Source organism: Choloepus didactylus, chromosome 18, assembly GCF_015220235.1.
Source record: "Choloepus didactylus isolate mChoDid1 chromosome 18, mChoDid1.pri, whole genome shotgun sequence".
NCBI lineage: Eukaryota > Metazoa > Chordata > Mammalia > Pilosa > Megalonychidae > Choloepus > Choloepus didactylus.
In genome coordinates, this window is record NC_051324.1 from 38,239,870 (window position 1) to 38,251,985 (window position 12,116).

General features: G+C 41.8%; 1 protein-coding gene across 2 annotated transcripts; it reads left to right on the top strand.

Annotated features, from left to right (window-relative positions):
- The first annotated feature begins 3,580 nt into the window (after positions 1 to 3,580).
- Positions 3,581 to 11,725, top strand: MRPS23 (mitochondrial ribosomal protein S23). Of its 2 annotated transcripts, none has more exons than XM_037810316.1 (5): positions 3,581 to 3,737; positions 4,290 to 4,460; positions 10,540 to 10,617; positions 10,833 to 10,959; positions 11,346 to 11,725. In XM_037810316.1, exons 1-5 carry the CDS (start codon positions 3,694 to 3,696, stop codon positions 11,496 to 11,498), a joined length of 573 nt encoding a protein of 190 aa, XP_037666244.1. In that variant the 5' UTR covers positions 3,581 to 3,693; the 3' UTR covers positions 11,499 to 11,725. The 2 variants fall into 2 exon arrangements, with proteins under 2 accessions (XP_037666244.1, XP_037666245.1); XM_037810317.1 differs by having other exon boundaries at positions 11,349 to 11,725.
- The last annotated feature ends 391 nt before the right edge of the window (positions 11,726 to 12,116 follow it).

Below are 12,116 nucleotides of genomic sequence, written 5' to 3' on the forward strand. Positions count from 1 at the left end.
TCTGGCTAAGTGTGTGCTGGGGTGGAAATTCCTTCTGACCTGATTCTCGAAAGGAAGAGGAGGCGTGGGTCTCCAAGGAGAGTGGGGAGAGAGCACAGGGCGCCAGCTGGGAGGTGAGGGGAGGCACCCCTGCTCCTCCCTATCACCCCCCCCACGGCCCCCTCCATTCTCTTGTCCTCCGACTCAGTAGGCCTACAAGTCTTGTACTGTTTATGTAAATTAAATAGAAATAAAAATAGAAACACACACACACTAGTGCTTTCCTTCTCTTTTAAGCAACCAACTAATTGCTCCTTGATCCTGGCTCTGTGCCAAAGGCGAGTAGCAGGATTCCTGTTTTCAGCAATGCTGGGGTCTTACTTCCCAAAGCTGTTCTGCTGTTGAGGATGCCTGGCCTCTATCTGTCAGCACCGTTTAAATCAGGGCACTATTTACAAAGGTGTGGGCACCCCATAGGGAAGCCACCAGGGAGGGCCTAGACCCCGTGGCCAGTGACAGAGGGCCACACTTCACTGTGCCTGAGCCTGCAGGGGCAAGGGGGACTGTGACCTGGCGAGACGCCTGGGTGGCCGCCTGACAGGAACTGCGACGTCGTGTTCCTGATCTGAGCAGAGAGGAGCCAGGGGAGGAAATAGTGACACCTTTCTCCTTCCTTCCAGTCCCCTGCCAGCGCCCCCCACTGGAGGCACCAACTGGAACCCAACTGGAAGTGGGGACAAGGCGGTCAGGGTATGTGGCCATACAGGTCACCCTCCTGGGGTGTAGATGGAGAAAAGAAGGTCAGAGTAGGTGTGGGTCTGGATGGGCAAATGGAAGCTATTAAGTGCAGAAGCACTTATCCCATGGAGGGTCAATTATGTCTTGCCTTCTGTCTGCCCCATTGAATGGCCATCTTCTCCAGGACCTAGCACAGGGCCAGCTAGGTGCTCAATACACATTTGTGGATTGAATGGGTCATTTAACAAGAAAAATAAAACAATAGGGTGATCTATGAAATATCTTCAACTGCAATGCTGCAGTCCCTGATGGCAATCGGTGGCTCCCATGAAGTACATACACATATAGTGATGCTGCAATCGCCTCCAGAGTTGTTACTCGCCCGGCCAGGTGCTGAGATTAGTGCTTGTAGTGAACGACCACTTTTACTTTCACAACAAGCCATGCGGGTAGTTGACACTGCCATCCATATTTTAACAGATGGGGAAACAGAGACTTGAAGTTACACAACTGGCCCAAGGCGAACTGATTGGTGAGCACAATAGATATGGTAGGACTAAAATGGGACAGAGTGGTATAAATGGAGCAAGTGGTTTATAGAGTTTATAAGCTCCTTTCCTTTTGATTGTCAGAATGTTACCTCCTGCATCAGGTAGTTGAGCAATTGAATGAAATAAGCCAGGTTCCTGGACGGCCTCAGGCCCTTGCAGCTCATGATGGCAGAAAGCCTCTAATGTCCATGTGCCTGCCTCCAGTTGCCCAATAGTTTCCTTCTGTGTTAAGAATGAAAGCTCCCTGGAGTGTACACTTCCTGTTGCAGGCTGACATTTCCATGTCTACCACAGTCTCCCCACCAACATCCTGCTCTCTCAGTCACAGAAGCATTAGATGTAATGCTGGTAGGGGAAACTTCAAAGGCTTGCCCTTGCCAAGATGATCTAGAGAGAAAATTCCCGTCTTGCAATTCCTCCCCCATTGAGGGTTTGGGTCTTTGGCTCCTGTCCCTGAACTTGGAATAAACCCTTCTGATTCTTTAGCAGCAGTAACTGCAGCGGTCCATGGGGACATGCCCTGGTGGAAGAAGGGAAGTGTGTCTGTGGTCTGGACAGGCAGATAGCGCAGGCTTGGACAGAATTAGAAACTTGTTGTGAGGCCCAGGGAGACTATATTTAGCTAGGGGCACATTTGCTTTCCCTGGGGCAAAGTCTTCTAGGCCTCCCTGGGACTGGGATACTGGAGCCACTACACTTGGCCCAGGGGCCAGCGCTGTGCTTTCTCTTCTCTGTTCCAGAAACCACTGAGGCAGCGTGAAACAAATCCCTGATCTCCTGCCTGTGGGGCCGGTTTTGCCTCACCCCGCTCAGTTCACCAGTCTCCAGCCTCAGACATAGCTTCCTGAGCTCCTGGACAGGGCCCAGGCTGGGCTGGGAGCTAGGCTCTAAGTTATGTAACCACCTGCAGCTGCTTTCTCACTCGTAATGAGGAAAATAATAGCTTCCTAGTGGGGTAGGAGTGTGGAATCAGTGAGATAACATGAACAAGTGGTAACTGCTCATCAAACAGTCCCTTCCTCCTCCCCATCATCCTCAGGTAGAGTCGGAAGATTCTGGGATGACAAAGATTTAGGACTCCCAGGAGATATTTGTGTGTCTGTGGTTCAAAACAGTTCAGTGGATTAAGAAATTCAAATATGAATACAAACTCTTTACAAGTCAAACTTTGAGGGGTATATAAAAGAAAAATAATTAACATTCTAACTTCCCCTCCTGCAGTTTCACCAGAAGATAACTAATGTTCCCAGCCTTGTGTGTCCCTTCACACCATTCTCTCTCCTCTGACAAACACCAACACATATGGCGGTGTTTTCTTTTTTTCTTTTAACAAATTGGCATCTTATTAAAGGCATTTTTCAGCAGCTTCTTTTTTCATTTAACCATAACTTATGGGCATTCACCTCTGTAGATACATATAGATCTAACTCATTCCTTTTAATAGCTGTATAGGATTCCATAGAATGTCTGGGTCGTAATTTTCCACCCATTTCCCATACGATGGGCTTTTTTTTTTTTTTTTTTTTGTAACTACAAACAATGCTGCAATGAAGATCCTTGAATAAATATCCTCATGAAATTGTGCTTTAACTTTCTATGGGGTACTTTACCCAAACTACAATTACTGGGCCAAAAGACTATGCTATGTACAGTTTACCTTTTAACAGTTATTGAGAGGTCACTTTCTCCAAATTTGTTCCAGATACTTTCACTTTTCAAGCTCCAAGGAGCAGCTAGTTAGCGAGGTTTCCGGCGAAAAACCCCAGTTTTGGGCAGCATCCCTATTTGTGCGGAAGGTGGTGGCGCCCCAGGGACAAAAGATTTAGTGGGGAGCGCTGAGTGGCAGGAGGGGTGGGCCGGAGGCCTGGGTCTGGTGTGACCCTGGACAAGTGACTGCCCCTCCATGGGCCTCGGGTTTCTTCTGCACTGAGTCTGTGACTGACCACGATGAGGCTCAGTCTGGGTCTAAGTCGGTGCTTGCAAATCTCTGCATTTCTCTGTTTCATGACCCCCACCCCCACCCCAGACCGGTAGGCTGTGCTGCTCCCTTGCTCTGCGCCATTATCTTCCCCTTGCGCAGCCCCAGCTTCTCGAAAGGAGCTGGCTTAATAAGGACAGAAAAGGTGAAGCAGCCACCACAACGAATTCCTCCTTCTAGATCGGCCCTCTGTTACTTCTGCCTGGGTTTGGCCCGCTCCTTTTCTTCAGGTTCTACTATCGAGTGCTCTTGTCTGAACCTGGCAAGTAGTCGAGGAGCGCGCCAGTTCCGCCCATCCTTTGCGTCTGTCTGGCTCCGCTCTCCCCGCGGGGTTGTGATGTAAGCACGGCGATCCTCGGCTCGGCCAGCAGCTTATGCCCCCTTTACCTGCCGCTCCCGTTTCTGGTTCCGGTGGCAGCTGGTCGCGCTGGTTTCAAGGCTCAGATCATGGCGGGAAGCCGGCTGGAAACCGTGGGGAGCATCTTCTCGCGGTGAGTGCTCGGAGTCGGGGGTGGGTGGGAGCGCTTGCCGCGGGAGGGCTTCTCAGCAGGTCACGCTCTTCCTTGGGTGAGTCTGAGCACAGTGAGGCTTTCTTCAGGTGCGGGTGTCTGAGCCGGGTGAGGCCGTCTCCTGTGCTCTCTTGTGCCTCGGAATGATTGTTCTTGACGACCCCTTCCCTTAGATTTGTTATTTATTGCGTTAAAAATTGCAACCCTCCTTGGGTGGAGGGCTCTAGGAAGGAGGGAGGAAGAGGCCTATGGGCCCGGCCGAACTTTCCTTGTATTGACGTGACAGAATGGAGGGTGAGGGGCGGGGCTGGGACGTATATAAGGAGGAGATGGACGCACTCAATCCCCGAGCTTTGTTGGGTTGGTTTGGGATATGGAAAAGGCTTCCCCGTAGGTGGGGAACAGTTCTGCTCCTCCTTTCTTCCCGGTACGCGTTGCAGATTCCGTGATCCCTCTAACGTCCCAGGCTGCGTTAGACCGATTCTGGGAGTTTGGGCAGGATACTGTAATTGACTTTCTTTTCCTTTCCTTAAGGACTCGGGACCTGATTCGGGGTGGGGTGTTGAAGGAGAAGCCCCTCTGGTATGACGTATATAACGCGTTTCCTCCGCTGAGGGAGCCGGTCTTCCGGAAGCCCCGCTTGCGATATGGCAAAGCCAAAGCTCCCATACAGGACATCTTCTACCACGAGGATCAGATTAGAGCGTGAGTGTCCGGAAAGGTTTAGTCAGCACCTTGGTAACATAAATAAGGAATTGAGTCAGGGACTTGCCTGGTGGAGTTCTTAGGTATACCTAGCTCAGACTAGGAAATGAGCACTCTTCCCACAGGGTGAGAGCAACAGAAGTTCTGAGAAGTGGAGTCTGGAGTCCAGCCACCCGTAGATCGTTGCAGTGATAGCTACCAGGTTTTGAGCATCTGCTTTGGGCCGGGCACCGTGCTAAATCCTTTACAAACATTATCTCACCTGGGTCTTACTCTAACCCTGCACGGTAAGTAGCCTTGTCTCCATTTTGCTCCTGAGGCTAAGGGAGGTTAACTAACTGATCTCCTATGTTACCCAAGAGGGTGGCAGACCTGGGAATCATATCTCTGACTCCATGCTTTTGTGCTTGATGATCGTGCCGGCCTTCTTCAGGAGTGGATGTAGGAACATGGCTAGGACCTTTGATGCCACTTTAGAGAGAAGGATGCATACAAATCTAAGAGTTTGAGGGAAAGTGCTCGCTTTCTTTATTTCTTTAAGCATCAATTTTCTCTTTCATTAAAAGTAATATATGCTTACTGTAGAAAATTTAGAAACAAAGGAAAAGTGTAAAGAAGAAAGCAAAGATCACCTACAGTCCCACCGTCTAGAGATAATGGTTTGAAGTCAAGACCTACTACTTATTAGCTCTGTGACGTTGGGCCAATTACTCCTCAAAGCTTCAGTTTCCACACAGTAAAATATAACAGTAATAGAACTGACTTCTTAGGGTTGTAAAGGTTAAATAAGATAGCACATAAAAAGCTTTTAGTCCAGTGCCTGGCACAAAGTAAGCCTTCAATAAATGTTAACCATTAGTGATGTGTTGTTGTTAATAACATTTGAGTCTGTTTCCTTCCATTCTTTTTGATATATATGTATATAGATAGATAGATTTAATTTAGTAATATACAATACAAATAATGTGTCCTTTTTTCCACTTAACCTTATTGTAAGTATTTTCTCATGTCATACATTTTAAAGAATATATTAAACCTATTGTGGATATTCTGTATTTTATTTGACCATTTCCATACGGTTGGACATTTGTGTTTATATAATATTAGCTATAATAAACTGCAATAGTTTTGAATACGTATTTTTCTCTGCAATACTAATTATTTCTTTAGGGTAGACATCTACCACTATAATTAGGTCTAACAGTGTGAACATTAAAAAGTCTTTTGCTACAGTTATCTAAATTGGTAAGATCAAAAAAAGCTGTCCTAGTTTATACTTTGATTAGCAGTATCTGAGCGTTCTTACTTTACCCTTGTCAGCATTGATAATGATTATTAAAATTTTTTTCTGATGTAGATACTTTAAAAATAGTTTGAAAATTTTAATTTCTTTTTTTTTTTTAATTAGTAAGTTTCCCTGTTTTTATATTTTTTGGACATTTGAATTTTATTTGGAAATATCCATGTTCTTTACTCATTTTAATAATTGTGGCTACTTATCAATAAGTGTTCTTCATAGAATTACAGATATTAATCATTTGACATAGGTTGTAAACACTTTTTTATATGTTATTTACTGTTTATAGCGTTTTTTTTCCTGGACTATTCCATTGGTCTGTTTGCCTATTGTTTGTTTGTTGTTGTTTTTTTTTAAATTCAGTTTTATTGAAATATAGTCACATACCATACAATCATCCATGGTATACAATCAACTGTTCACAGTACGATCATATAGTTATGCATTCATCACCACAATCTATTTCTGAACATTTTCCTTACATCAGAAAGAATCAGAATAAGAATAAAAAATAAAAGTAAAAAACACCCAAACCATCCCCCCATCCCACCCTATTTTTCATTTAGTTTTTGTCCCCACTTTTCACCCATCCATCCACACGCTAGACAAAGGGAATGTGATCCACAAGGCCTTCATAATCGCACTGTCACCCCTTGTAATCTACATTATTATACAGTTGTCTTCAGGAGTCCAGACTACTGGGTTGGAGTTTGGTAGTTTCAGGTATTTACTTCTAGCTATTCCAATACATTAAAACCTAAGAGGTGTTATCTATATGGTACATAAGAATGTCCACCAGAGTGACCTCTCGACTCCACTTGAAATCTCTCAGCCACTGAAAGTATTTCATCTCATTTTGCATCCCCCTTTTGGTCAAGAAGATATTCTCAATCTCACGATGCCGGGTCCAGATTCATCCCCGGGAGTCATGTCCTGTGTTGTCAGGGAGATTTACACCCCTGGGAGTCGGTTCCCACGTAGTGGGGAGGGCAGTAAGTTCACCTGCCAAGATGGCTCAGTTAGAGACAGAGGGCCACATCTGAGCAACTGTTTGTTTGTTTTTTAATTTATTTTTTTATTAGAGAAATAGTAAGTTTACAAAAAGATCATGCATAAAATACAGTTTTCATATACCCACCTCCACTTTTAACATTTTGCATTAGTATGGTACCTTTGTTACAATTGATGAGAGAATGTTATAATGTATTTAGGCTTTTTTTGATGAATAGAAGTTGCTTATTTCATTCCACAGATGCATTTGGGATGTCTTCTATATGCCAAGCATTGTGCCAGATGTGCTAGGCACTAGAGTATTTTATGTAAAGAAATCTACCAGGTTTTTCTTTTTGTTGGTTTCTGTTGCCTTTAGGCTTAGATGATTTAGGAGAGTCTTTCAGTAAACTCAGGTATACTTTTCTGAGTCGCTTTCAAAGTGCACATCAGATGTGAAACTGGTAGAAATATGCATTCTTGAACTTCTTTCCTTCCTCCCCTTGCCTTCCCCTCAAAACCTATATAGCCATGGAAATGATATTTCTAATGGTTTCTCAGCAACTTTCTTAATGTTTTAAAGCTCTGTTTTTTTTCTTTTTCATCTGAGTCACATAATAAACATTTTCTTGGCTAAATCCTCAATTTTTTAATGGTAAAACAAAAAGACCAGCTCAGATGTCACATTCTTTTGGGGATACTTCTCTGATGCCTTCCCGTGTTAGTGTCTCCCCCTTCGGATATCTGGAATACACTGTTCACATTGCCCCTCTGCTTTAGGGGTCTTACCTGTCATCAGCAGTTCTGCCAAATGCCCTGGCTTTGATTAAATAACAAACATTTATTAAGAACTACTGTGGGCCAAGCACTATCTTATTCATCCCTGTAATCTCAAGACCTTCCTTGCTCAGTGCGTGGCACATTAAGTCGTTCATAATTTTGTGGACAAGTGAACCATGAGACTAGTAGAGAGTGACATAAGAAAAGATTCTTTGGAGAGGAGTGATGGAAGGCTGGATAGGGGCTGTTTGGAGAATGTCCATCAGAGTTTTATTAGCTCCCTGAAACAGCTTCTGGAACAATGGGTTGGAAACCACTTCTATGGCCACATTTAGCCTTCCTGCGCACATATCTGGATTCCAAGTATGTGGTAAATCACGCACTGGGAATTTGTGAAAAAACCCTTTCCCTCAAATTCTGATGGCAGTTAATTTTTAGTACCTAGAATTTGTGTAGTTCCTTTTATCATGTAAAGATCAGAGATTGTGCCTAACAGAAGTTAATGCAAATCCCTTATTTTTACCACTATTCCTTGATGCAAGCAGATGGAATTTATAAAGTCATTATATTCTTGTGGCCCAAGCATCTTTTTTTTTTTAATTTATTTTTATTTGTTTTTATTCTTTTATTTTTTTATTAAGATTTATTCACACACCATACAGTCATCCAAAGTATACAATCAGTTGTTCACATTACCATCATACAGTTGTTCATTCATCACCCCGATGTATTTTTTGAACAGTTTCCTTGTACCAGAAAAAGTGAAAATAAGAATTTAAAAAAATGAGTAAAAAAAGAACACCCAAATTGTCCCCTCCCCCATTTTTCCTTTAGTTTTTTTGCCCCCGTTTTTCTACTCATCTATCCATACACTGGGTAAAGGGGAGTATGATCTATAAGGCTTTCACAATCACATTGTCACCCCTTGTAAGCTACGTTGTTATACAATTGTCTTCAAGATTCAGTTCATTAAAACCTAAAAGGAGTTATCTATGTAGTGTGTAAGAGTGCCCACCAGAGTGACCTCTCCACTCCATTTGGAATCTCTCAGCCACTGAACTTTGTTTCATTTTGCATCCCCCTTTTGGTCAAGAAGATGTTCTCCATCCCACGATGCTGGATCAAGATTCCTCCCTGGGAGTCATAGTCAATGTTGCCAGGGATATTTACACCCCTGGGTGTCAGATCCCACATAGTGGGGAGGGTAGTGATTTCACCAGCCAAGTTGGCTTAGCTAGAGAGAGAGGGCCACATCTGAGCAATAAAGAGGTTCTCTGGGGGAGACTCTTAGGCACAATTATAAGCAGCCCTAGCCTCTCCTTTGCAGTAACGGGCTTCTTAAGGGCAAGTCCCCTGATAGAGGGTTTGGCACATCTAACTACCAGTCCTCAAAGTTTGTGAGAACATCAGCAACCATTCGGGTGAGGAAGCCCAACACCTCTCCAAGCATCTTTTATGTGAGGAATCTTTTTTCTTCCCAATACTCCTTTGAGGTAGGAAAAAGCAAGTATGCACTTGCTCTACTCAAGTTTTCAGGGTAGAAGATGAGATGTTTGGGGCATTAAATACTTTTTCACCACCTTTCTGCCCAGGTCCATTGCATGCACTTGGTGGGGATGTTTTTGTGGTCATTGGCACATTAAAACTGTTTGTACTTCCACTATATAGATGGCAGTGGAACTGGGTGATGGGTCATTGCAGAATATTTTACTGCTTCTTGTTTCTGGTTGAATATTTTTATTACTACTCTTAATGCCAAAATATTAACACTTTGTATTTATGTAGTTCTTTGAACCTCTGTCTTTGTGGCTTTTTCCCCCTTTGGTGTTTTGATATTTTTAAGAACTTAGGACAAAATAAATTTCAGATGGATCAAAACCTAAATTCAAAAAGCGAATTCATAAAAGTACTATAAGAAAACATGGGAGAATTTTTAAAATAATCTGAGTAGGCAAAGGCCTTTCTAAGCATGACATAAAACCCTGAAGCCATAAGAGAAAAGATTAAAATTTTCTGCAAGAAAAGAAATAGCATAAGCAAAATTAAACACCAATCAATATACTGGGGAAAAATTTTACAACATGTTTGACAAATGACTAATTTCCAGTTTATAAATTTGTTCATAAATAATCATTAAAAAGACCACCAAATAGAAAAAGAGGTGATATCATGAACTGTTCACAGAAAATGAATTTAATTGGGTTTTAAACATGAAAACATGGTCAATCTCTTCATAAGAAATTTAAATTAAAACTATGAGTTATAATTTTTCACCTGTCAGATTGGCAAAGATCAAAAAGTTGAAGTACAATTTGGTGAGGATATGGTGAAATAGTCACTCTCATTCATTAGTGGTATGAGGGTAGACTGGTATAACCACTTTGGAAGGCAGTCTGGCAATGTGGCAGGTCAAATTACAAATGTACAACATACCTTTTGACCATTTTTACAAATTTATTCCACAGACTTATTTGCTCAGTTGCACCAGAAAGTATATATAAGGATATTTGTTGCATTGTCTAGAATAGAAAAGAGCTGAAAAGTCTACGTTCACTTATTTGAAATGATCTCTAAGAAATATTGAGTAAAAAGGCAAGATGTAGAACAGTGTTTATAGTACCCTACTTTGGATTAAAAAATATGACTGGGGACAGAGAATGATACATATTTACATGCTTGCATATTAATAGAATATTCCTAGATGGATACCTTTGAAACTGGTTAGTGGTTGTTTCCTGGGAGGGAAACGGGGATTGGGCTAGAGAGGTGGGGATTGGCGTAGAGAGGTGGGAGGGTTCTTAGTTTTCACTGGATCCCCTTTTGTACTCTTTGATGTATTTACCACATGTATACTGTATACTTATTAAAACAAAACAAAACAAACTGTTAAACACTTAAGATATGTAGATCATGCTGTACTTAACTCCTCAGGACCAAACAGCTATTCCTTTTTCTCAGTTCTTGGACCAATCTATTATTGGAAGTTAATATTCTGTCACTTGTATTTTCTAGGAAATTTTATTCGGCCTATGGATCTGGTCCAAAAGCTTTTGATCTACTCAATCCAAACTTCAAGTCTACCTGTCAACAGTAAGTAATTTTATTTACTTTTTTTTTTTTTTTTTTTTTTTAAGGATTTAGGTACCAGTTTGACAAGTTTTGTTGGATTCCACCTGAGGAAAAGGAAAAAAGAAGACATTCCTATAGTAATATCCATTAAGGGATTGCTTGATATTGTGTAATAGCATCGCTTGACAACTCTAAATATACAGACAGACCTAAGATGTGACTGCTTGGAATTTCAGGTTTGTTGAGAAGTACATTGAGCTACAGAAACTTGGAGAGACAGATGAAGAGAAGTTATTTGTGGAAACAGGGAAGGCTTTATTGGCACAAGGTGTCATTTTAAGACGACTAGGAGAAGCAAGGCCTGTGAGTATTTTATTATTAAAATTGTTACTAGGATTAGTTTCCTGTTTACCAGAAGTTAAAGGGAGGCTTGGTTTTCTTTTCCCTACCTTGGCTCATGTTCTTCAACTCTAGGTCAAAGATGGTTTGAATTCTAGGGAATATACTGGAATTTTGTGGTTATGGCTGCTACTTGGAACAAGTAAATGGTCATTAGGGTGTTGGAAATTGTGATTCTATAAAGATTCTTTAAAGGTCATGCTTATTATTTTTTTATGACATAATTTGACCTGAGAAATTGAAGTTAAATTTTTGACTTTGATAGAATGTGCATAGTCATATGGCTTCAGCCAATAGATCAAGTGAAAATGGTAACATCTACGTGACGTACTTGTATCTGGTCTTTTAAGCAGCAGGGAGGTGGTCATGTTTCCTTGAAATCTGAACATGTAGATGTCAAACCCCAAACTGTATTGGAAGAAAACCAGCCTCCAAAAGAAGTTCCGCAAGATCTGCATTCGGAGGCACCTGAAGAGCAGTTGGAACGCCTCTCACCTCCCTGAAAGACTTGTATGCTGTGTATACTGACATCCAGACTTATTCACTGAGTGCATGCTGAGCTATTTTTAACAGTGGAACTGTGTAAATGTTTCTTACTCTCTAAGGCATTATGTTTACCTTCTCTTAGTTCCTATTCTGGCTTGTTATAAAGCTCAGTATCATGGTTTGAAAGAAGCAGGTATGTGAACTTTTATGTTAGAATGTTATTAAATAAAGAATTCTCTGGCTGCTTAGAGAGCAAATTTACTTTGAAACTATAAATAACATGAGGAAACCTTTATAAATATTGTTTGAATGGCACTCATTTTGAGTAGGTTTGCTTGGATTTTTTTGTTAGTATGTGGGCTAGATACACTGGGTTCTCTGAATCCATCAGATGTTTTCTTGTACATACTGTCTGTTTCCTTGGTCACCTGTTTCTGTCTGCAGATAATCTTTGTACTCTTTGCCATAGAACTGTTGACTTTCAACTTGAGAGACCAAGCTGACTTGGGGTTTGCAGTAAGAGTGAGGACCTATCTTTGGTGATGGACAAAGGCCAAAACTACAATTTGAATCTTACTTGATTGTGCCGGAGACACTTAACAGAGGCTTGCATGTAGTAGACTGCTCAGTAAATA